The 23,261-nt window shown below is 33.9% G+C and overlaps 1 protein-coding gene across 7 annotated transcripts in view; it reads left to right on the top strand.

The window, feature by feature from the left end:
• The window catches only part of Gtdc1 (glycosyltransferase like domain containing 1), a 369,864-nt gene that overhangs the window by 167,200 nt on the left and 179,403 nt on the right, over nt 1–23,261 (top strand). For 6 of the 7 annotated variants that reach the window (XM_033757211.1, XM_033757212.1, XM_033757213.1 and 3 more), the window contains 2 exons: nt 13,032–13,199; nt 16,955–17,128. In XM_033757211.1, the coding sequence (XP_033613102.1) occupies nt 13,032–13,199; nt 16,955–17,128 (342 nt within the window). The remainder of the gene's footprint in view (nt 1–13,031; nt 13,200–16,954; nt 17,129–23,261) is intronic. The other variant, XM_033757214.1, reaches the window with a different exon arrangement.

Genomic DNA, 23,261 nt, shown 5'->3' with positions numbered 1-23,261 from the left:
ACAAACATTTTTCTTATATGCTTCTAAAATGCAAAGATACAGAGCAGAATGTCAAGTCTAATTCATCTTTTTATTTACCAACTAAATAGCCTCTTTGCTATGTGTGTATAAAATTATGTGTCATATACATGTATACCTATATATTTATGTGATACATATTTACTTAATTGAATAGAATGTGGCCATATATGCTTCTAGGTAATTACTTTTCCTTTTGAGTATGAATAGAAACATAAACTTCCTCTTTCCAATCTTTACCTTCAAAACACATGGCTCGAAATTGTGCTCGTCTTTTAATGCTCACCTCAGGTGTTTTCTCCTTTAAAGGCCAAGTCTATATTACCCTCTTGCTTCTTGCATTCTGCATCATTTCTAGAGCACAATGTACAAATAGAGAAACAAGGAACAGAACCATCCTGAGAAGGCTGCATGCTGTAGATAGACTACACGCAAATGTCTCACATAAAATACAATGTCTTACACAGAAAACAAACTTTTGACCACCATTATGTTAACTGTGACATAATTTTTAGAAATGTGATGCACACTGTAGGGAATAGTAAATTGAAGTAACTGGAGAGTCAAATGGATATCTTTAGTGAGTTTCTAGTACATATTTATTATACTCATTTCAATTCTTTTTTCCATTCTTTTTGAATGGAGACGAGTGAAACATCAAAGAAAAGTTTCCAACTTTTTTCTTGTGATGAATAGACTTTTTCTCCATTTATGTGGAAAATATTTTCGTCTCCTAACTTGAAGTTGCTTCTACTATTGGATTAGGAGGTTGTGCTCATCACACATAGCAACTGTGATTTCCTTGCATTACTGCCTGTGGCTCCAAAATTGCCTCTAATTGGCTAATCCAGGGCACGTGATCTCATTCTGCACTCAACTGTTTGCTAAGAAAAAGTGATTGAGGAAATTTTAAGTTCTCTTTTGTAGTATTTGATGAGATGATATGTAGCATGAAATGGTAGATGACTCCAAAGGAAATACGTCTCAGAAAGATGCCATGTCATATAGATTGTGTTAAATGACCTTAATACTTCATTTAAGATTATCTTAACAGTATTGCATAGCATATGGTACTTTTCATCTGGTTTTTCTTTTGTAGTATTTATTAATTATTTAAAAACAAAAGAGTGTAATCTTTTAGGTTGTGATCAATGGAAGCATATCTGGGAAAATAATTGTTTTTATTTGTGAATCTTAGGTATGTAGAAGACTTTTGGTTTTCAGTTTACCATATTTGATCTTTATAAAACAAGCTTTTCATATGTTTCTTCTCTGTGATATAAACTGAGTAATTAAAATTAAAGTTAGAGTTTCATGGGCTAGGGTTTTAGCTCGGTGGTGCCACTGCCTGCCTTGCAAGTGCAAGGACCCAAATTTGATCCCCGGTACCAAAAAAATAAAATAAAATAATTTAAAAAATTATAGCTTTCACAATGAGGATTTAAGAAATACATCTTTATAAAAAGGCTCCTTTTAAAAATAAGAGTATAAAGGACTAGGATACAGTTGTGCATTGAACACCTTCCAGTTCTTTTTATGTTTTAGATTTATAACATTCATGCAGATTTCAGTTTCAGACATTTCTTGAATGCCTGCTGTGTACAGTACGCTTTGCTGGCTTTGACTTCTGCAATTAATTGTCTAGTAATACCTTTAATTAAAAATGATGTGTGAGATAGAAAAAACATTGTTATACTAAATTATTTGTGGGAGGTATTTCTCCAAATGGCATATTAAACACCAAATTCAGGGAAGATTTCAAAGAACTATCTTGGACTTGCCAAAACAGGAGAGGAATAATCAAAACATGGACATAATCTATATGAAAAGTGTATCAAAAAATGTCATAAATCAAATGACAAAACAACTCAGTAGAGTAAAGCATTCTGGGAAGGATTTAAAGCAAATGCTCATAAGCACTGAAAAATTTAGATTGTAGTCCATAGTATAAAAATACTGAATGGTTAGGAAATATTTTGCGCTTAATTTTTACAGCAGTAGAAGTGAATCAGTCAAAATAGCAAGTTACCATATTTTTTCTTGATAGTTTAATTATTATTTGGGAACAAAATACCTTTTTCTATCAGGAATAGCTTAATTGATATTGTTAATGTTATTTTTGCCATTATGATTACTTTATTTATTACCATGCCATAATGTTCAAGCCTAGGTGGTAATAATGTCCAAAAGCCCCTCTGTGCTTGCCTGTGTTTTTCCTCGGGCTTGTGCCTGAACTGAGCTTTGGCTGAGAGTTGTTCTGTCCTGACTGGTCAATGCATCCTTAAATATATATAAGCTTAGATAGCACTGGTGGTATGATGATAGAATGTATATTCCATATATCCCTCCAGACTTCTAACTTTTGTAGTGTTCAGAAATAAAGTTTAGATACTCCCGAGTAACCTAAACTAAAAAGGGCAAGGGATATTTCAGTATAAAATGATATGCTACTGTTAAGAAATAGTCTTCTACAATGGATTAATCATGAGATGAATTATAAATGTTTTACACACTAATTATATTAGTTTATGGAGATAAAACACCATATGAAGTGTTCCCAGCACACTTAGCAAGTTAGATGCTCTTTGCATGTTAATTGTCTTGCTTCTTCAAGACTCGTGATCATGAATCCCTAAAGATGACAGAAATTATTATATGACGTTTTACATTTCTGATCTTTGTACCAGTTTAACACCTATCTTTCAGGAATTCCTTTCCTTTGGGTTGTATCTTGAGTGTTTCATATGTTAGGATGGTAAAATAGAGAATAGTATCTGAAATATAATTGGGAACCTAAGAATAAAATAGTGGGCTCAGTCAAAAATGGCATCAAATAATACCTCTTAGATTGAAGAGAGACACAGATACTTCCCCAGTGTTGTTAATGGTGGGAGTGGACCTCATATTGAATACTATAAAGAGAATCAACTAGTTTTATATTTTTGGTGTCACTGAAGGAATGTATGACTGACATATTTGATTCATTCGTTCACTTATTTGATGACAGTTATTGAGTACTGAGTTAGAATAGAAACCAAGAAAGACATAGCTACCCTTAGGAAACTTAGAATCCAGAGTCCTGACCGCCATTGTAAAAAAACTACAGGATACTAAAGAAAAGAACAACAGATCTAATTTATCTCATCAAGGAATATTTACTGTAATGGGAGGAAACAGGATGACATAAAATATTGGGGAATCGTCTAGAACAGATATGTAAGAAACCAGAATGCACTTTTTTTTTTTTTTTTTTTTTTTTTTTTTTGAGACAAAGTCTCACTATGTAGTTAGTCCAAGCTTCTTCACCTTTTCGTGATCCTCCTGCCTCAGCCTTCCAAGTTCTGGGATTACAGCCATGTGCTACCATGCCCAGCTTCATAATGCACATTTTTTAGCAAACATATTTGGTGACCAGGCCCTTTGTTTAATCAGATATGCAGTGCATTTTCTTTCATTATCCTTACCTACATTTTACTTATATCAAACATTTATAAAACTTGTCTCCTTATTTGCCCTTTACTCCAACTTCAATTTTTTTTTTCTCTTCTTGCGTTAAGGAATGTTATCACCACCTATCTGCTTATGTAAGCTAGAAACCTTTGGATCATGTGGTTAGCCTCACTCTTTGAGTAACCAAGCCAGACATTTCTGTTTTCTTTCATTACTCTTAATGTCAGCCACTTTCTTGTATCCTCCTGCCCTGACTGCCTCCTTGGTATTTCAGTAGGCTGATTCCCTCACGTTATTTATGGTGCTGCCTAAAGTGCAGTTCTTTAGGCAAACCTTCCTTGGTGGTCGTTACCTCTCCACAGTTTGTATAGCCAGAGCAGTTTAGGCACTCAGTAAATATGTAATGAGTGAAGGAGAAAATAACACTGTTCGCATTAGTGTAGTTTTTCTCGTACTTTCTATAGTCTCTTATTTCTCAAACACAGACTATAATAAACATAATTAAGATAAAACTGCTAGGAGTCACATTCTTAGGTGATCCAAAACCAGTGTGGAAAAGTTAAAAAGTGGAGGCCTTAGATGCAGACCATCTAAGGATTTGGATTTGAAACTCATTTCTCTTGATGCGTGCTGTTTTAGCATTTATCCAAGGCTTTTTTGTGTTTCAATTATTTAATCAGTTAAGTGTGGATAATGAGACATATCTCTTAGGGTACAGGTGGTAAGGGTAAATGAGATGGTGTATGTAAAAATCCTGTACAAGTCATGAATCCCTGTCATCCTTTGGAATATTATCATCAATATTAGAATATTATGGTGACCCAAAGATTGCATTGCGAAAAGGTGATGATGGAAAGCCATGTTTAAAATGAACTGATTTTACCTCTTCTGTATTTGAATATGTTCCCTACTTTGGAATGTGATAGTTACCAATGGTGGTACTTTGATTCTTTATCTTTCTTATTTTACTACCATTTTTATGGTGAATAAGCATTCATAGCTCAGTTAAGAATAAGAAGACAAGAAGGTATGATTAGTATAATAAATGCTCAGTGGGTCACTCTATAGCTGGAGATAAAATACAAACTTATCCTTTACTTGGGTACCTTCAGGGGCATTGGAAGACTGCCTTTTCAGTTTCATCTGATTATTTCTTTTTCATTTTCAAACACTTAACTTTAGTCAGCTGTCTTCTCTTCTCTGACCTATTCAGATAGCTCTTATCTTTCAGATCACAGCTCTTATCTTTCAGATCACAGACTTTAGAACTAAGGCTTACTCTGCCATCCCCAAATCCTGAGACTTTCAGGTTTTTCACTGTTCTTTTTTTTTTTCAGCTTTAATTGAGTTTATTGGTACATTTTAGGGATGCAGTACAGTTACATTCATTGTTGGGATCTTGTACCTCTACATGATACTGTTCTTAATAGCACTCATTGCCTCTACTTTTCATTCTCAATCAATCTTGCACTTATTTGTAACATTTTTAGGGATATTACTTATATTTTTATTGTTATATGACTTTTTCTGTATTTATAACTTAATGACTATATTGTTAGTTGTTTTAGAACATGGTTATAATTTGGTACTTGTTAAATTGTCGGGTCAACAGATTTCACAATATTCTGATTTGTTGACCTACTGGAAAAATGTCTAAAACATTTATCTATAAATATTCTCAGTGGTTCATATTACCCTGGGTTTTACAAGAAAATTCCGAATAATAATTTTTCCCAAATAATTGAACCGATATATCAAAAATGATTTAATGAATGCAGTAAAAATTCAATTTATTTATGGTTTATTTGTTTTTTTCAATAGTGGGCCTTCTGTCTCTTCCTGTCTCTTTCTTTCTCATTGCAAACATAATTATAGAGTACCTTTTATGGATTAGGCTCTGTGCCAGTACCAAGAGTTAAAAGACTTGGAGAGATTGCTGCGATAATTTGAGACACATGATTTTAAATGGCACCTTTATCTGAAGCAGATCAACAGGTATTATGTAATTTTTCTCTTTAAGTGCCCTTGAGTAGGTCAGAGTGCTGTTGACTGCAACATGGATAGATGTTAAGAAACCAGCCTTGTGCTTGGGATGGATACCACTCAGGGGCAGGTCCTATCTGCAGACCTCAGTTCCTTGTCTTCAATAGTATACTCTCAGAGCCATTGTGATGAGCACAGGAGAGGGAAAGTACTATGGTGGAGAAAAGTGAACTGCTTGGTTAATTGATTAGTGTCACTCCATACCGTAAAACAGTTTTTGGGAAGCTGGATACTCTACTGAACAGCCTTTAAATTGCCCCTCACAGAAACTTAGAAAGTTAAATGATTGTTTTCTTTTCTCTTAGATAATAAGACTGCCATCTTACCTTTTAATTGTATAGCCAAAGGCAATATTTTGTTACATAGTGTTCTTGAAAGTTTTTGAAACTCAATAGCATTTATGGCCGGGGATTTAGCTCAGCAGTTCGGTGGCCTGTCTTGCACGCACAAGGACCGGAGTTCGATCCCCGGTACCAAAAAAAAAAAAAAGAAAATCAATAGCATTTAAACATGCAATAGAAATGTTCTAGTTAAGGTGAAGTAGTAGCTGACAGCTAAAGCAAACTGTTTTGAAATGAATTTTACATTCTGATGATTAATGAATATTAGAATTATTATCCTTCTACATATGTTTTATGAATTTAAATATATGTTGAGGCAAAAGACTTTTGAAATGTTTGAGAATAATTTTCATAAATGTATGCTTTTATCATCGAGCTCCTGTTGCACTGAAACACTGTCAAGATGCTTTGGAAGTGATAAAGGGAAGAAAGCAATAGTATTCCTCTCTTGTACTTTTCCTCTTCAGTTTCATCAGCAGACCACATGGCATCATCCTCAGCACTAGCACCTTAGTTGAAGTGATGGTCTTTCTTTTCTTCTCTCTCTGCTGTCTTCCCATGGCTCCTTAAAGTCTGTTTTCCTTTAAAAATTCAGAAATACACAAAAGCAACAAAGATATAACAGATTACACAAAGATAATTTCAAACCTTTTATAGATACGTGAATATAACAGTCATGGATGGGAAATTTATTAAAATCATATGTTTTAGCAATATTTTCTTACTTGGTAAAACAACACAGTGTTAGGTATTTAAAGCAAAGCAAAAAAAAAACTATCGAACAACAACAACAACAACAACAAAAAACAAACTACAGTAAGATATACTTGTTACCAAATGAAAATAATAAAGGTAGAGGGGAGGGGAGGAGGAGGCGAAGGGAGGGCAGGGACAAGGGGAAAAAATGAGAACCAAGACCTGTCATGTAAAGGTACAAGATCCCAATGATGAATGTAACTGTTGTACTGTATTCCTAAAATGTACCAATAAACTAAAAAAAAAAAGAATAAAGGTAGACACATCCAAAGGGAATAAGTGTGTGTATGTTTAAGTCACTTTCTCACTTAAATCGTTTAGTCTCTCTTTTTTTTTTAACATAAAACCCAAAATTAATTTCTTATTTTTAAAGATGCTCAGGTACTTCTTCAACCCTATGTTCGGTCACTTTTTCATTGAACAATATGCTCTAGTTCTCATTTAGTTCTTCAGCCTACAATTTTCTATTTGCTTCACTTTGTTTTCTATTTCATGGCTGTTGCTTAGCTTACTGACTTATAAAAAACAGACACTTAACATGTACTTGATAGATTTCACCAAAATGTGATTAATTACTTTATCTGGTTGAAGTAATTATAGGTGATACTACCTATTTATATTTTCATACTTAAACATTTTCTGTAAGGGACATGCATATTTTCTTTTTCTTTCCTCATTGAGTACATTTTAGGTATACAGTACAGTTACATTCATTATTGGGATCTTGTACCTTTACATGACAGGTGGTCTTGGTTCTCATTTTTTCCCCTTGTCCCTGCCCTCCCTTCACTCCCTCCTCCCCTCCACATTTACAAACATTTTATTTCCATTTTCTCATTTTCTCCTATTTTTTTTCCTTTCTCTTATTACCTTTCCCCTACACCTTAAGAAAACACCTTCCCACTTTCCCTACACCTTAAGAAAAGATATTTTCTTAATTATAGAAGGGGAAAATAGTGTCTTTTCAGAATTGGAAAGCCTAGTAAATGAAATTGAGATAGTTCAAAGGGAAGCTTAGAAATTAGGTTGTCACAAGCAGGTCAAGGATCTGTTCTGTAAAATCAGGCAAGCAATTGCATTGGGTATCATGGATGAAGGAGTGTTGGATTAGGGGAAGTTAGACCATGCAGAGGTGTGTCTGCTAGTACAGTAGTCATTTGCCACATATTCAATTTAAATTTAAACTTAGTTCAAATTATGTAAAAGATTACTTCCTCAGCTTCACTAGGTGCTTGTTGCCATATGTGGCTAGTCATATTTGGGCAACAGTTATAGAGCATATCCATCATTATAGAATGTACTTCATCTCAGAAAGGAGAACTAGAATCCTGGGGAGTAGGAACAGGAACAGGAACCCAAAGGAAGGAAGAAAAGAGCACAACCTTTGTGATGGAAGTTGAACAACATGAATCCAGGAGGAGAGTTTAGCTTTTGAGGGAAGTGACCCAGCTGGAAACATTTACTCTTGTCCAGGGCCTACTGAAGCCATGCAAGAAATCACTGAAGTATGACTAACATAGACTAAATTAGTAACTGTTAAAATTGTGTACTTTATCCTATTAGGAGATAAATGGGTTTCTTTGGGGGGGTCCTATTGAAAAGATTTTTTATGAGACAAGAGTGACATAACTGAGTTCATGAAGGATCATTAGTAGATTGTATGGGCAGTAGTTGGAATATAAAATTTCTGTCCTCTGTTTCTTTTTCCACTGCCTTTCCATACCATTTATGATAGAAAAGTTTGTATCTTGGACTGGGGATTTAGCTCAGTGGTGCCACTGCCTGCCTTGCAAACAGAAGTTCCCAAGTTCGATCCCCAGTACAAAAACAAAACAACTGTATATCTTGATAATAATGTTAACATAGCTATAGGACTTGGGTATATTGCAGCACCTCTTTTTTACATGTTATGTAAATAAGGTAAAAAGGACAAAACAGATTTATTCAATCTGAGCAGAAAAGAGTAAAATCTATAATCTTGAATTTTATTGTCTTAAGTTGTTTTGAATTCTTTAAGCAAATACACCTCAAGTTGTACATACAATCTTCACTGGAAACAATTAAAATATCTATATGGTTACTATCCCGAATACATGGAATGATATTATGTGCTTGCAGCATAGAGCCATTTTGGTTAGACGATTATAATAGCAACTTGTACTTTGGGTGAAATGGTAAGCTAATGATGTAGCCGTTAATTTGAATTTAGCAGACATTTTAAATATAGGTTTCTTTTACAGAGACAAAAGTTGCAATTTAAAGCTCTTTGGTGGTCTAAAAACAGCTTAATTCTGTAGTAGGATGGTAATAAGTACTAATCCAGCTTATACAGTGATTGTAGTATGTCATGTTTGTGAAAGATTGCCCAACTGCTTTCTCTGGGTTTTATGTTAATTTTAAAATATTAAACATAAAACCTTATAACATCTTCATGCTGAGATAAACTGTTCAATTTAACTTGTGCTCAAGCAGCAGCTGTCAGGAATTATCTTGTTCCTAGTGGTTTTTGCTATCACCTTGTGCCCTTTCTGCCAGAGTCACACAGTAGAATGATAAAGTGTATCTTGTTAGAATTTATTGCTTAAATAATACCTGAGGCAAGATGAACATTGGTAACCTAGGGATTAACTGCTGATTGAGGGCTGCCATTCATTGTATAATTATCAACTTTAAAAAATTAATGGTAGGAAACTAATATTTGCCTATGGTTTGTATCTTGTTTTTTTTTTAATGTGTGGACATCATCAGTTCTTTTGGGCATTGAATTAAATATATGACTAATTGCTTATTGTCTAGTTTAACTACCATTTCCTAAGTGAGAAAACAAGGAGAAATACTTTACGAATGATGGAGATAAATGCAGAGTGTTTCAAGATTTGTTATTAAAGTACAATTAATTTCCTTAATTACGCTGAAGTCTTGTGTGGGCAGTTTCAGATGGGTAGTATTATGAAATTATTGCCATTTTTCTTCTGATGATGTTGCATTCTCTTATTTGGGAGTTTTTCCTCAGAAGGCTGGACTTTCAGTTTGGATTCTTTAAGGATCAGTTGAGAGGTTAAGAGAGGGGACAGGTAGTAAAAGTGAAGGGCTTTCCTTACAGATAGTTCAACCTGAGGAAAATCTTTATGTAGGAAATTAACAGTTGGATTATGGCTAGAAAAACATATATTTGATGGGTTTGTTGTTTAGAGAATGGAGAAATTTTTTTCTTTCACTTACTACTATTTAATATATATTCCCCCAAATCTATAGTCTATAAATGTTTAACTTACCAAACATTTTCAATAAGACAATGAAATGCATCCAATTTACATACATTTTCAATTGCTAATGTTTTTGTACACTTTTAAATTTCTATGTAAATATATACATATGAATATTTATTATTAGTAGTAGCATTTTTAGTGAACCATTTAAGAATTACTTGCAGACACTGTGTCACTTTATATAAATTACTTGACATGAATCTTCTAAGAATAAGGATATTCTCTTAAGTTACTGGAATAAAATTGTTATATATGAGAAATTCAAGATCAGTAAAAATGTATAATGTAACATTCAGTTCATATTCTCATCGTTTGTCCTGATAATGTCCTTTGTAGCTATGTTTTCCCATTCCAGTATTAAGTTGTATCAGTAAGTGCTTATCGGAGAAACATTTAATGCAAGATGTACAAATACATAAGCATTTACAAGATTGGCATACAATGGCTGCCCATAGAGTCAGGGATGGAAAAGTGCAGAAGGACTCTCTGTGCTAGAGATTTAAAGGATCCAGTCAAAGGACTAAAGCTCACTGCACAGTCCCCTGTGGAAGGGGATCCCCAGGAGGGAATGGTCTGTACTGGAGGCTGAAAAGTCTTCACTTCATCCAGGAGATGACTTCTAAGGTGAAGGTGAAGATTGCAGCTCCTCTATAGAACCAGAAGAGAGCTTTTCTTCATTTCCCCTTTAATTCTGTTGAAGGGGGGGGCAATGAAAAACAAAATAAAACAATCTGTTAGTTGGTATTGCTCATACCCAGGGTGGATCTTCTTTCTTCAGTAAATTCCTTCAGAAACACTTAGAACTAACTATGCTGATCAACTTTAGTTGGGCATTTCTTACTCAAGTTGACACAGTTAATAATCACAGCAATCAAGGATTATACATTGAATTTTGCTTTGAGATGTCTTTATTTTCCTCTAATCTAGATTTTTTTCTTTTATGACATTAACGTTTTTGGAGACATAGCACAGTTATTTTGCAGAAAATTTGTCGGATTATTTCCTCATGAGCAAGTTCAGATGAGGCTTTCTGAGGCGGAATGCTCCGTTGATGCTTTGTATCCTTCTCAGTGCATCCCATTTAAGGATACGTGATTTTACTTTGTCCTCTTATTGGTGTAGTGTACTAAGTTTGCTCACTTAGTCCAGTTGGTGTCTACGAGATTTCTTCATTACAATTCTTGGAATGAATAAGCCATAATCATTGCATTTTTTTCCTTGTAATGAATTAGTCATAAAGGGGCTACATTTAATGCTTATTTCTTCTTTTTGTGTGAAAAACATTCAGCTTTTTTAGGTCTCATTAAAACAGTGAGTCAGCCTTGCAATAGTATGTGAAGGGGGAGAGGAGAGGGAAAACAGGAGTAGAGGGAGAATCACTCAATAATAGACACACAAGTTATCATTCATTCACTGTTAAGGAAGTTTTATAAGAATTGGTATTTTTTAAAAAAATAATCTTTTTTCCTCTGCTGAGGATCAGATTTGTAGGAAAACAACTATCTTCATATTTTCAGAATTTTTCATTGTAAGTTCTAGAATGTATTGTACTTAATGGTAGTGTTAGTAACAGGGATTACCTTGGACAAAACAGAGCATCATCTAACCATAATTTTCCTGTTTGCTTTGGTTGGGTATAAAAAAATAAATGGCACCTCTTGATGAGATTTTTTTTTTTAAACTTTAGAGTGATAACCCATAAAATTAATATGTGGTTTAGAGAGGGATTACTGGCTTTTGGCCTTATGTGCTTCTTGTAGCCTATGAAGAAGGCACTTGAGTTCCTATTTATGATATATGCACTTATTATGTAATCATTCTTCTTATGTGAAAGGCTAGTGCTGCAGATCATATAAACACCTGAAGTTAGCCATTTGGCTTGTCAGCAAGACTGAATTTATTGTAGTTGTAATCACGGTAATAACAAGGATGATATTTTATATTTATTAAGTACAGAATAAAACACTTGCAGTGTAAAGGGTCCACGACCAATTTGTATCTGTTGTGTAATGAAAAACACTTCAGGCTTAGAAGACCGACAGTCTCTGCTTTGCTAAAACTTTTTGCCAGTGTGATTCCAGAAAGAATTCTTAACCCTCTTGAACCTCATTTTTTTGAATGAGAATTAAACCTAGAAGGGTCAAAGGATGCTACATTATGTTATAAAGGTGTTGTTCTATCAAAATTGTGCCATCTAAATGTCTTCTGGTGATCGTGGACTGCACTTTGTCTTTCATATTCCTGTGTGGTAGACACCTCATTAAGGAAATATTTCTAGGATCGCTATTATTACTCCTTTATGTTTGATCCTCTGATACTTCATATATATCTCTACTACAGACAGTATTCATCGACTGAACTGTCTCATTCATCTTTTATGTTTGTCCTGCTCCTATTCTATCACAAGTAGTCATTGAAGCAAATGTTTATGGAATGAGAGAGTAAGTAAACACTTTCTTTTATCACAAATAGGTGTTCTTTCAGCTTATTTTTTCCAAAGACAACAAATCAAACTTGTATCAATTTTTAAATTTGTGCTTTATATCAGGGTTTTTATAGATTGTATATCTAGTGCCTTAGCAGTTCAATAATGGATAAAAAAATATTTTAAATATACAAGTGTTATAAGATATTTCAAATGGGGGTGGGTAAGAAAACATGCCAAGAGAAAAAGTAGTAGATCAGTCTTGCATAAATCAAAAGGGTTCATGTTATAATATGCACATGTGCCATTCCTGCTCATGTATTGAATTTCAGTAGTCGGTTGCATAAAGAAAGCAAGTGTAATGAAACAAGTGTAATGTGAAGTATTCCCCAGTCAGCCTTATCTTTGTTCTGTTTGTCCTTCAGATAGAGCTTTTCTTGCTTTTTTCAATAAAATCCATCCAGTTCTTCTTTTTTTCCCCCTTTTCTCAATTTCTCCGTAACTGAGATGAGAAGACCAATGAGATTCAGGGCTTTTACAGTTCTTAGCATTTGCTTTTTATGAGATTAAAATTTAGAATGCGAATGCTGCTACATGGTATTAAACTCAACTATTGATGTGTCCCTATAGATGATGTTTTCCTTGGGTTGGAAGAGGAAAGAAGAGAAGGGCAAATGATGACCCTTAAAGCATACTTAGGACAGTAAACCCTAATTTCTTGTTTTCTAGAATTCTCTTTGCAAGCTCAGTGCTTAATCTGACCGAACTGGCTGCTCTTCGGCCCGACCTTGGGAAATTGAAAAAGATTCTGTACTTCCACGAAAACCAATTGGTGTATCCTGTCAAGAAATGTCAGGAGAGGGATTTTCAATATGGATACAACCAAATTCTTTCATGGTGGGTATAGATTGCATTGTTTTTTGTCCTTTCCCTTCCTTTTCTTTGGAGCTGGTTAGCTTTTAAATCTGGAGCCCTACTGTACACTTATAAACACAATATGGTAGCTGCCAAGATTTAAACGTCCCATCTATGGTAGTAATTACTTGTGATTCTTCAGTATATGTAGGATCATAGTTACTCTTTTTGTTTAAAAATTTATAAAACACTCCAATTATACATTAGACTAATTACTGGTTTTTTTATAACATTCAAAATAGAATCGAGAGGTTAGCAGGGAACTTCACCACTTGATTCCATGCTTTATTATTCAAGGCATACTTTTAGAAGGGGCACTTTATATTTCGTAAACTTATATTTATCAATCTCTTTCACTTATTCAGCTAAATCAAATTTTAGAAATTTCCAGAGAAATAAAGATTAATGCATAATAGAACACCACTCTACCCTGTCTTTTCTCTTGTTTTTAAGACAGAAAATTATAGAAAATAAATTTTTTTGTTTTTTTTCTTCTTTCATTGAATCTTTGAAATGATACAGTCTTAAAATACCATGACATTTTAAAAGTGAGGATCTCTCTGTTGTTACTTCTACAAAGTCTATCTACTGATACTTTGTTAATGAAAGAAGTTAATAACAACTCTGACATGGCTTTGCTATTGGGTCTTAGTCACATAACTGCTCCAGTGCAAATGGAATCAGTTTGGTAGTGATTATATACATTTATTCACCCTTATTAGCTGTTATTAGTTATTGGCATCAATAATATGTTTAAACAGACCCTCCTCTCTTGTAAGTCTGTTCCATAGTTGAGTTAACATAGAAAAAAATGACTGTATAATAATAATTCTGTCTTTTGAGCATTCTGTAAATGTTTTCCTGCAATCATTTTTACAAGCTGCTTCAATTGTAAAGTAGCAGTGCTAACAAACTAGAGAACTGCTTCACATCAAATAGCTCATAAAAAAGCCACCATTTTAAATTCATAATAAAATTAAAATATTTCGTATCGAAACGAAAGGAAACGTTTTTAAAAATAAAAAAAATTATGCTTTATCAATATGGAAACATTTGCAATATTTTATGATTTCTTGACTTAGCATCAGTTTTTTTCTTTAGATAGTGTGTGTTTATTACCCTTGAGAAATCAGTGGGGAAAAAAATCAAGCCTATTTTTCCTTGTTTATGTGGTGTTAAAGTTAATGGAAATTACACCTCATATCAGGCTGAAATGTACCAAAAAGAATATTTCTGTAAACTATCTTAAATCTTTAATTTGTTGTAAGACTGGATTTTAAAGAGTGTAAGTAGTTGTGTTGCATGCCTTTTGAGGACAGATATCTAAAAGAAAAATTGCTCATTGCCTCTCCTGTCTTTTATAAAAAATTGTATTCATTCACATAATTTTTGCATTTTTCCTCTCAAGAGGATAAACTGATAGACATGTTTCAAGGAATAGATGGAAAGATGTGGCCTTCAACACCCTTTGGTTTATTAGAAGGAAAAAAAATGGTTCACAGTTGTCCAGAGGAAAAATCAGAGTGTCAGAAAGCAGTCCTCTTCTGATTTCCTTTGAAAAGTATGACTCCTGCTTCCTTAAATGTTTCTTTAGTTTTCTTGCTGACTTCTGCTTTTGTTGGCACTGTCAGATTGCTTCCATGTCTGTGTGGCAGTTAAGGACTTTAGAGATGACTGACATAAGCGCTTACCTTAAACAGAGGTTTCACTAACTCTGACTTATGAGCGCATGTCATAACTATATATTATGATCTGTGGGCCGCTATTACAATATGTGACATATGGCGAAAACAGACTAGCGGTAAAACATTCTTCAACTTATGGTATATTGTTTACTGGCTTATGTATTGCGTAGCATTGTGTCAGCACTTTTGTGACATTTCTTTGTATTATCCATGCTGTAATCATCCTCATTTCCTAGGTTTGCATCAAGTAGCAACTGAAAGAAAAATACTTCCATGCAAAAAGTAACTTTGGAAAGGAGGCATGGGGGTGACAAGTCAATATTTCTTTCTTTGTTTTTTTTTTCATTTTACTGTGTATTAATAATAGTAACCTATCTCAGTAAAAATATATATAAATGGAAATTTAGCTTAGCAAATATGATGTAAACTAATTGGAGTATTTGATATGATATTTCTAATCCAGCCTATCAGCCTTATGGATTTGTTGTTTTGCATTCCTATTATAGACTTCCTTCCCCGCCCTCCCCTCCCTTTCCCCTTTCCGTTCCTCTTCTTCCTCTCCTCCCCTTCCCTCCCCTACCTTCCCCTTGCCTTTTCTTTCTTTCTGTGTGTGATTGGAGATTGAACTCATGGCTTTTGCTCTGAACTACATATCCAGCCCTTTTTTATTTTTTTAAATATAAAAAAATTGAGATAGGGCCTTACTAAGTTACTCAATCACCGAGGATGGGTTCAAACTTATTCTCCTACTTCAACCTCCATTGTATGTCTTCTTTTCAATGTTATTTATCTATTATGTATTTTTAAGATAAAATCAAACCAACTGTTTCGTATATTTAATCTTCTGTTACCTGATTATGGAAGTATTTGTATGCATTTCACTAAGATGCAGTGACATTGAACAGAAATCAGAATACTGATTTATTAAATCAGTTTTTGATTCATACAGAGATAACACTACACATTCAGGTTCTATTCAGTTCCTCTCAGTTACTGTTTTTGTTCATTAGTGTCCAAGAAAATTTTATAGACAATCTGAAAACTGCTGACAAGTTTATCTCACAAAAATTTTTCCTTTTTTTTTTTTTGGTACTAAGGATGGAACCCAGGACCTTCACACTGAACTACATCCCCAGTTCTTTTTATTTTCTTAGTCTGAGACAGTGCTTTTCTAACTTGTGATCCTCCTTTCTCAGACTCTCAGAACACTGGTATTATGTGCATTCACCACCATGCCGGGCTCTGCTGTCATATTCTTATGTAACAATTTATTTTATTTTAAAAACATTAAAGAGAGAAACAGTCTTTTTGTGAAAAGCAGTAGGCAATATCACATCTGCTAATTCTAAAGATCTATTGTATTATGGTTTTTTATGTTAGGAGTCAGATCAAATGGTATGGATTTCTGGATCCATTTCCACTAATTTTTTTCTACTTTTCTGATTTGCTGAATATAATAGTGAAATAAGTTATTTGTAAATATACTATCATTCCTGTATGGTCTCAGAACTTTAAAAAATATAACACAAGCTTTTTAAAGCAAAAGCTAAAGTAGGAAATAGATTTTAATCAAATGTGTTGTATATATTATGATGTAGTATGAAAATATCTTTATATGAATTAAATAATCAGAAATATTATAAACATCCTGTTCTCAGTAATATAGTATAAAGTGAAGTGCATCACTGCTAAAGAAACTTGGTGTGGTCAGTTTACAAAAGAAGTCTTGGTGTACTTAACAGTATTGTTGTTGTGCAGAATTCCTGGCATCATGGAACATACGGTTCGGTCTATATTCTCATGCAAGTCCACTAAGTCTTTCAATACTCTTGTTGCCTTTCCTCCTTGATGGCACCAACACAACTTCCTATAATAGAATACTAATGAAACTAACTTTCCTATAGGGACACTTCGATAGATACTGAGGGCAAATAGAATGTTCTTTTTAGGCCTAAGGTGCAATGTAAACTCTGATTAATACAGACTTTATATTATAAAATAACTCTGAATGAATCTAATCTCATTATTTGCATACATCTTTTTCCTTTACAGCTTGGTGGCTGATGTTGTTGTATTCAACTCAGTTTTTAATATGGAGTCATTTCTCACTTCTATTGGGAAATTTATGAAACTGATTCCTGATCACAGACCCAAGGATCTGGAAAGCATCATCAGACCCAAATGCCAAGTTATTTACTTTCCCATCAGTTTTCCTGATGTGAGCAGGTCAGTGTCTTTGACTGTTCTCAATTTTGTGTCATAAATTATTTCTCAAATATGTAGAAGTTGGTGTTCTTTTTTGCAATTGTAACTTTTCAGCATCACCATGATTAACTAGAGAATTGAGTCTATCTCACTATGCTGTGATTTACAAAGATTTTAAATAATCATGTGTCCAAAAACTCTGCCTGCATGGTCAGTAGAGATACTGCATTTTTCCTTCTGTACTCATATATATATATATATATATGTTTGTCCTTGAATGCTACTTTGGCTTTCAACACTTACTGGGTTTTTGTTGTTGTTGTTGTTGCTACAGAAGTTATTATGAAGCATATTTCTCAACTTTTGCCCATTGGTTTATATACATAATAGTAACTTTTCTAAATAAATCAATGATAAATCTCATTGTTTGGATGCCTTCTACTTTTTCCTTCTTCACGTTTGTTACTTATATTAATAAAGAGTTAAATCTTCCATATTGAGTTGCAAATGCACTTAATAGCCATTTTTCTTTCTCAGTTACTAAGGACATTTTTTATTACCCTTGTTACTGGGCCCACCCTGAATTAGCAATGGATGATGTGGCTCAAAGGGAACATTTTGGAATTCTTTTTCACTTTTGATTAAATCCTGCAAAACTGTTTTTACTACCACCAGGAATATTTCTCCCTTGTGAATAGAAAGTTTACTTCAGTGGGACTCACACAAAGTATGATGCTGCTGTTTTGTAATTGACTGCGTCCTTAAAAGGAGATCAGAGACAGCTGTTTCTTCCCCATCTCTTAAGTGAAGGCAGGAAATGATTTAATGTCTATACATGCTGTGCAGGATGTCAGCATTAGTTATTATGTTTTAAACTTACTGAATTCACCCAGATTTTTGGTGTTGGGACAGTAGTCCTCATCTGTACCCACAATGTTGAATTATTTGAGTGTCTTACTAGCTCATATTTCATTGATGAAAAAATCTGCACCATACCTAATCATGTCTGTCAGGCAAAAAATTTAAGTTAGACTACTTTGCACAATCCTTACTTTATGGATGCAGAAAGCAGGCAGAGAGAAGTGGAGACTGTTTGCAGTTACCTTATTATTGTCAGACTGGATTAAGTCTAAATGAAGTTCTGTGACTTCTGATTGAAATTCCCATTTACTATTAAAGCTTCCTGTCATTGTATATCATTTGCCAGTTAACATTTAATGATTTCTTTGCTCTTTTGAAAACTATAAAGCTAAATGAAACTAGTATCACAATGTTCAAGTGTGTGTGTGTTTCTGTGTGTGTGTGTGTGTGTTTGTGTGTGTGTGTGTGTGTGTGTAATAGTCATGTCTTCATTTCATAGCTGTGAAGGAAGAATGGCTCCAGGACTCTCCATGGTTACCAAATTCCACATATGCTGAAGTCTTTATTTATATGACCTAAGTATATCCACTTGCATGCTTTAAGTCATCTCTAGATTACTTGTAGTACCATATGCAATGTAAAAGCTATGCAACTTAGTTGTTATATAATATTACTTAGGCAATAATAACAAGAAAAAATTGTACATGTTGAATAGAGATACATTTCTTCCTTTTCAAGTGTTTTTGATCTATACTTGGTTGAATACATGAATGGGAAACTCTTTTGTAGACATACTGTTTTTGTAGGTGTGATGAGAGATTTTCAGTTTCTGAAAACTGCAGTTTTTATACTTGAGATTTACCACAAGCTTTAACACAGTCATATATCTAAGTTTTTAAAACATCAGCCTTATATTTTAAAGTAAGTTTATAAATTTTTCATATACTCTATGATAAAATGCATATCTTTAAGTGGTTGTAATTCACCTTAATTATTACTGCTGTCGATTTCCAAGTAAATGAAATGTCCTTAATTTATTTGCATCTGAAGTGCTTCTTCAACATCCTACGTTTAATACACCTATGACAATTGAATAGTTATTAATTTGGACCATATTAGCATAAAAGAATCTAGCTAAATAGCAGAATGTTAAGAAATATAGGGGTCAAGGAAGCATTCATAAACAAGATTGTTAGCCCAAAGTGTTATTTGAATTATTTTCAAATGGTAGTTTGCTTTACAACCTGAACTTATATAGTGTAAATAAGTGATTATTTGCATGAATTTCAATCATTCTAATGCCTGCAGTTTTGAAGCCGTATTATTTTGTTGAGATGTTGAAAAAATATTTAGTAATTCCAAAGGTAAAGTAGCCAAAGTGATTAAAAATAAATTTTTGTTGAATGCTTGTATCACATATATAATTTTTTCTCATGACAAAAATGAATTTAAATAAAAACATAATAAGATATTGTTAAATTAATATAATATGCTATATATAATATACTAGGTATTAACCAAAGAAAAGGGAAAACCCATATTTCTAGCCAAATTAATGAGGAGCTGTAAAATTACTACCTGGTAAAAGCACATGATTATCACACAGACACTCAGTAGTATTGGACTTAGGGCACATGTATTACCTTTTGCTCTCTTCACCATCCCTTGCCTTAATTCCAGATACTAGCAAAATAGTAGCAAGAGAAACTATTCTCTTGGAAACATTTCCTTATTTGTCTTAAACATTTAGGGGTGGGAAAGCTCTTAAATGCTATGATCACACATACATATACTTAGCTACCGCTTACTGGCTCAGTGACTTGTGCCAGTGGAATAACCATAAGCCTAAATTCTTTAATGGTTTTGATTATATTTATGTTGTCTCACCTCATAGGGATGATGAAGTAATTAAATAAACTAATGTATGCCAGATGCCTAGGGAAAATGGCTAGATATAAGAGAACCCAATAAAATATTATTTCCTCTTATTAACACCCCTGCCCTCATTAATTTATAACGAAGCACATTACTGCTACCTGAGTATAGAGAATTGTCTATACTCCACCTCCCATCTTCCTAAAAATGACTCATGAAAATAAAAAACTACTCTGCCAAAAATTCAGCCTAATATAGAGAGGTTGGTTTATTTAGTTGCTTTATCATTCCTATTCAAACAATCCTTTGACCACCTCTAGTACTTGACTCAACCTGTACATTTATTCTTCCTATTCTTTCTTTATGCAACTTTACTTTTATATTCCATCATTATATTTATGTCTTATGATCTCATATCTTTTTTGACATTTATTTTGTGTTGGATTGGCAAAATCCCCAACCCAATAAAATCTATTTCTTTATTTACTTTCTACTTGCACTTACAAGATTAAAACTGTGTGATTGTACTGTATACCTAGAATGTACCAATAAATTCAATAAAAAATAACCCCCCCCCAAAAAAAATGACAAGGAAGGGCCAGGGATTTAGCTCAGTGGTGCCACCACCTGTCTTGCAAGGGCAAGGTCACGAGTTCGACCCCCTGTCATTGCCCCCCCACACACAAAAAATGACTGGAGAAAAAATATCCAGCTGTATTTGATAGTATGTTCTAAATTCCTGTTCCTAAATTTAAATTCAAACAGAGCCTTTGGACTACCTGTTAAGCCTGCCATATTCCCCTTCTTTAGATAGTAAAGCATGCCTTCCTTTTTTAAAAAAACCTTAAATACCAAGTTATCTGTGATCATTATCAGCTGAGCTTGAGAAAATAGAAACAACCAGAAGGGAATTTTTCTACATTGACACCACTATATCTGCTTATGGATGCATATTCTCTATCTTCACACCTGTAGCTATGGATTAACTGACCTTGTTTCTATCTAAGGAGGGCCTTATATCCACTTCTTTGCCAGAACTCCTTTTTGAATACTCAAGAACTATTGTTCTGGGGTTTCTTTCCATTATGTTCTGCATCATTAATTTTCTCTTTTCAGAATCATTCCCATTTTCCTTTCTTTTGAATCATTCCTTTTATCATACACACACACAAATCATTATTTCTTACATTTATTTTATTCTATTTGATTTACTTGAATATCTTTCTCCTACTGCTTCGTTTCTCTGCTTTTCTTAGTAGTAGCTTTTCAACGGAGTTATCAATATTTACTGTTTCCAACTTTATTCATTCTGTTCTTTCTTCGTGTCTGCATTAAGACTGTTTTTGTTAAGATCATTAGTGAGTTCTATGCCTCCAAATCTTGTGGTCACTTCTCAGTACTCATTTTCTCTAATGTATTAGCAACATTTTACACACTATCATACATTCTTTATTTGGCTTCAAACACACACAACCTTCTGATTTTCATACAAGCTACTGCTTGTCAGGCTCATTTGCTGGCTCCTCATCATCACTCTAACTTTTTAACAATGACAAATGACTCTTGAGGTGTTGATGGAGGTAAAGTCCCAATTGAAATGAGAAGAAAAGCTAAGAGTCAGGAGGTCAACAATGAGACAGTTGTCTTTGGAATGAAGGGAAGAGAGTTTTAAGATGATCAGGAGTGAATACAGAACACTGAGGTTAAGTGAGATGATTACTGAAAAAGCAACCTTGAATTAATTTCTTAAAGGGTTAGTGTTACTCTTTGCTGAATTTTGTTAACTCCTTTGAAAGTTTTATTTTTTTTATACTTAGAGAAACTTTGATTCAGCTCTACATGACGGATCTATCAGTGGGTCTCTTTGTCTCTCTTTTTGTCTTTATCTCTCTCTCCCTGTATCTGTCTCTCTTTCTCTATTTGTCTGTTTCTGTGTGTGTCTCTGTGTGTCTGTCTCTGTCTCTCTCTGACTCTGTCCATCTGTCTGTCTGTAGCTGTCTCTGTCTCTGCGTGCCCCCCACCCTACAAATACACAAACACCCTCCTCATTTTATGAAGACACCAAGATAGCCCAGAGAAGATATGTGTCTTCTCACAATCCTACAGCTAAATAAGCAGAAGAACTAGAACTCATATCTCAAAAACTCCATCCAGTGCTCAGCCCACCAACTTCAACTTATATTGTTAATGTAATTTCAGAGGTCTTGATTATCTGATTTTTTTCAGCTGACAGCAGATTAACAGCATCAAATTGGGGTGTGAATAAGGCAGGCTCACTGACAGCAGTAAAAAGTGACAGCTGACTGACAGCTTGACAACAGAGAGGAGAGAGATAAATTATTTAAAAAATATATATGGGAAGTGAAAACACATAGCAGCCTGGAGCCATTCTATGGCAGGGCAGGCAACTCTGCACATCAAATAACCCCTGCAGACATTTCTCCAAGATTATACAGCTTATACATCAAAAACATGACTGTGATTTATTAAGAGCAATTAAATGGTAACCAGTAAATTTCATTTTAAGAATGTAGGGAAATGCATAATCTACTTTTGGTAGAAATTATAATTTACAGCAAATGGAAGTAAATACTATGCCTTACTTGTAAGGTATACATGGACTATTTTTGCCTAAAGAAGACAATAAACATCTTAAATCCTTTGCTATGCAGTTGTAAGCTACAGGTAACCAGAGAACATTTCACAAAGCTATCTTTTTTTCTTGGTACCATAGATTGAACTCAGGTCCTTGCACTTGCAAGGCAGGCGGCTGAACCACTGAGCTAAATCTCCAGTGCATGAAAAGCTATCTTTTGAGATATCCCTGATAAAAGCCTTGCCATTGGCCAAATCTCCCTTTCTGCTGGGTTGTGCACAGTGGCTGCTTTGGCATCGAACAGGCCTGACAGATGATTGGTAATCATGAAAGCAATTTCTCCAATGTTGTGACTAGAAGATAAATGTCTTGTAGTTGGTTAGAATACATTCAATACTGGAATGTATTTCAAAAGAGAACTACCCTGTATTAAAATTAATAAATTAGATGAAAAATTAAGCCAATTTTTCTACACATTTCAAGAAAGCAGATTTCACATGGAAATCCATGATGCTGATGGGTATGTGATACAGGGAAAGGAAGGAGGGCATTGTGCAGCTTCCTGAGCTAGATACTACTGCAAGGTACTGTTTTCTTTACTCTATATCATATCACTGTCATGAAGGAAAGTCTTTGCAGAAGTAGAGGAATTTCAAATATCCAGATTTTTGTGTAAGTCTCAGTTTTAGGAAATCAGAACATCTAAAGAATTTTCAGATCATTTTATGACAGTCATTTATAGAAGGTAGACCTAAGCATAAAAGTTAACACTTATTGAGTTTTACTTTATTCCCTGCATTGTGCTAAGCTTAACGTTCATGT

This window comes from Fukomys damarensis, unplaced genomic scaffold, assembly GCF_012274545.1.
Source record: "Fukomys damarensis isolate Sample0158 unplaced genomic scaffold, DMR_v1.0_HiC HiC_scaffold_29, whole genome shotgun sequence".
Lineage (NCBI taxonomy): Eukaryota > Metazoa > Chordata > Mammalia > Rodentia > Bathyergidae > Fukomys > Fukomys damarensis.
The sequence above is the reverse complement of the archived record's forward strand: the minus strand, read 5'-3'. Positions and strand labels throughout refer to the sequence as shown.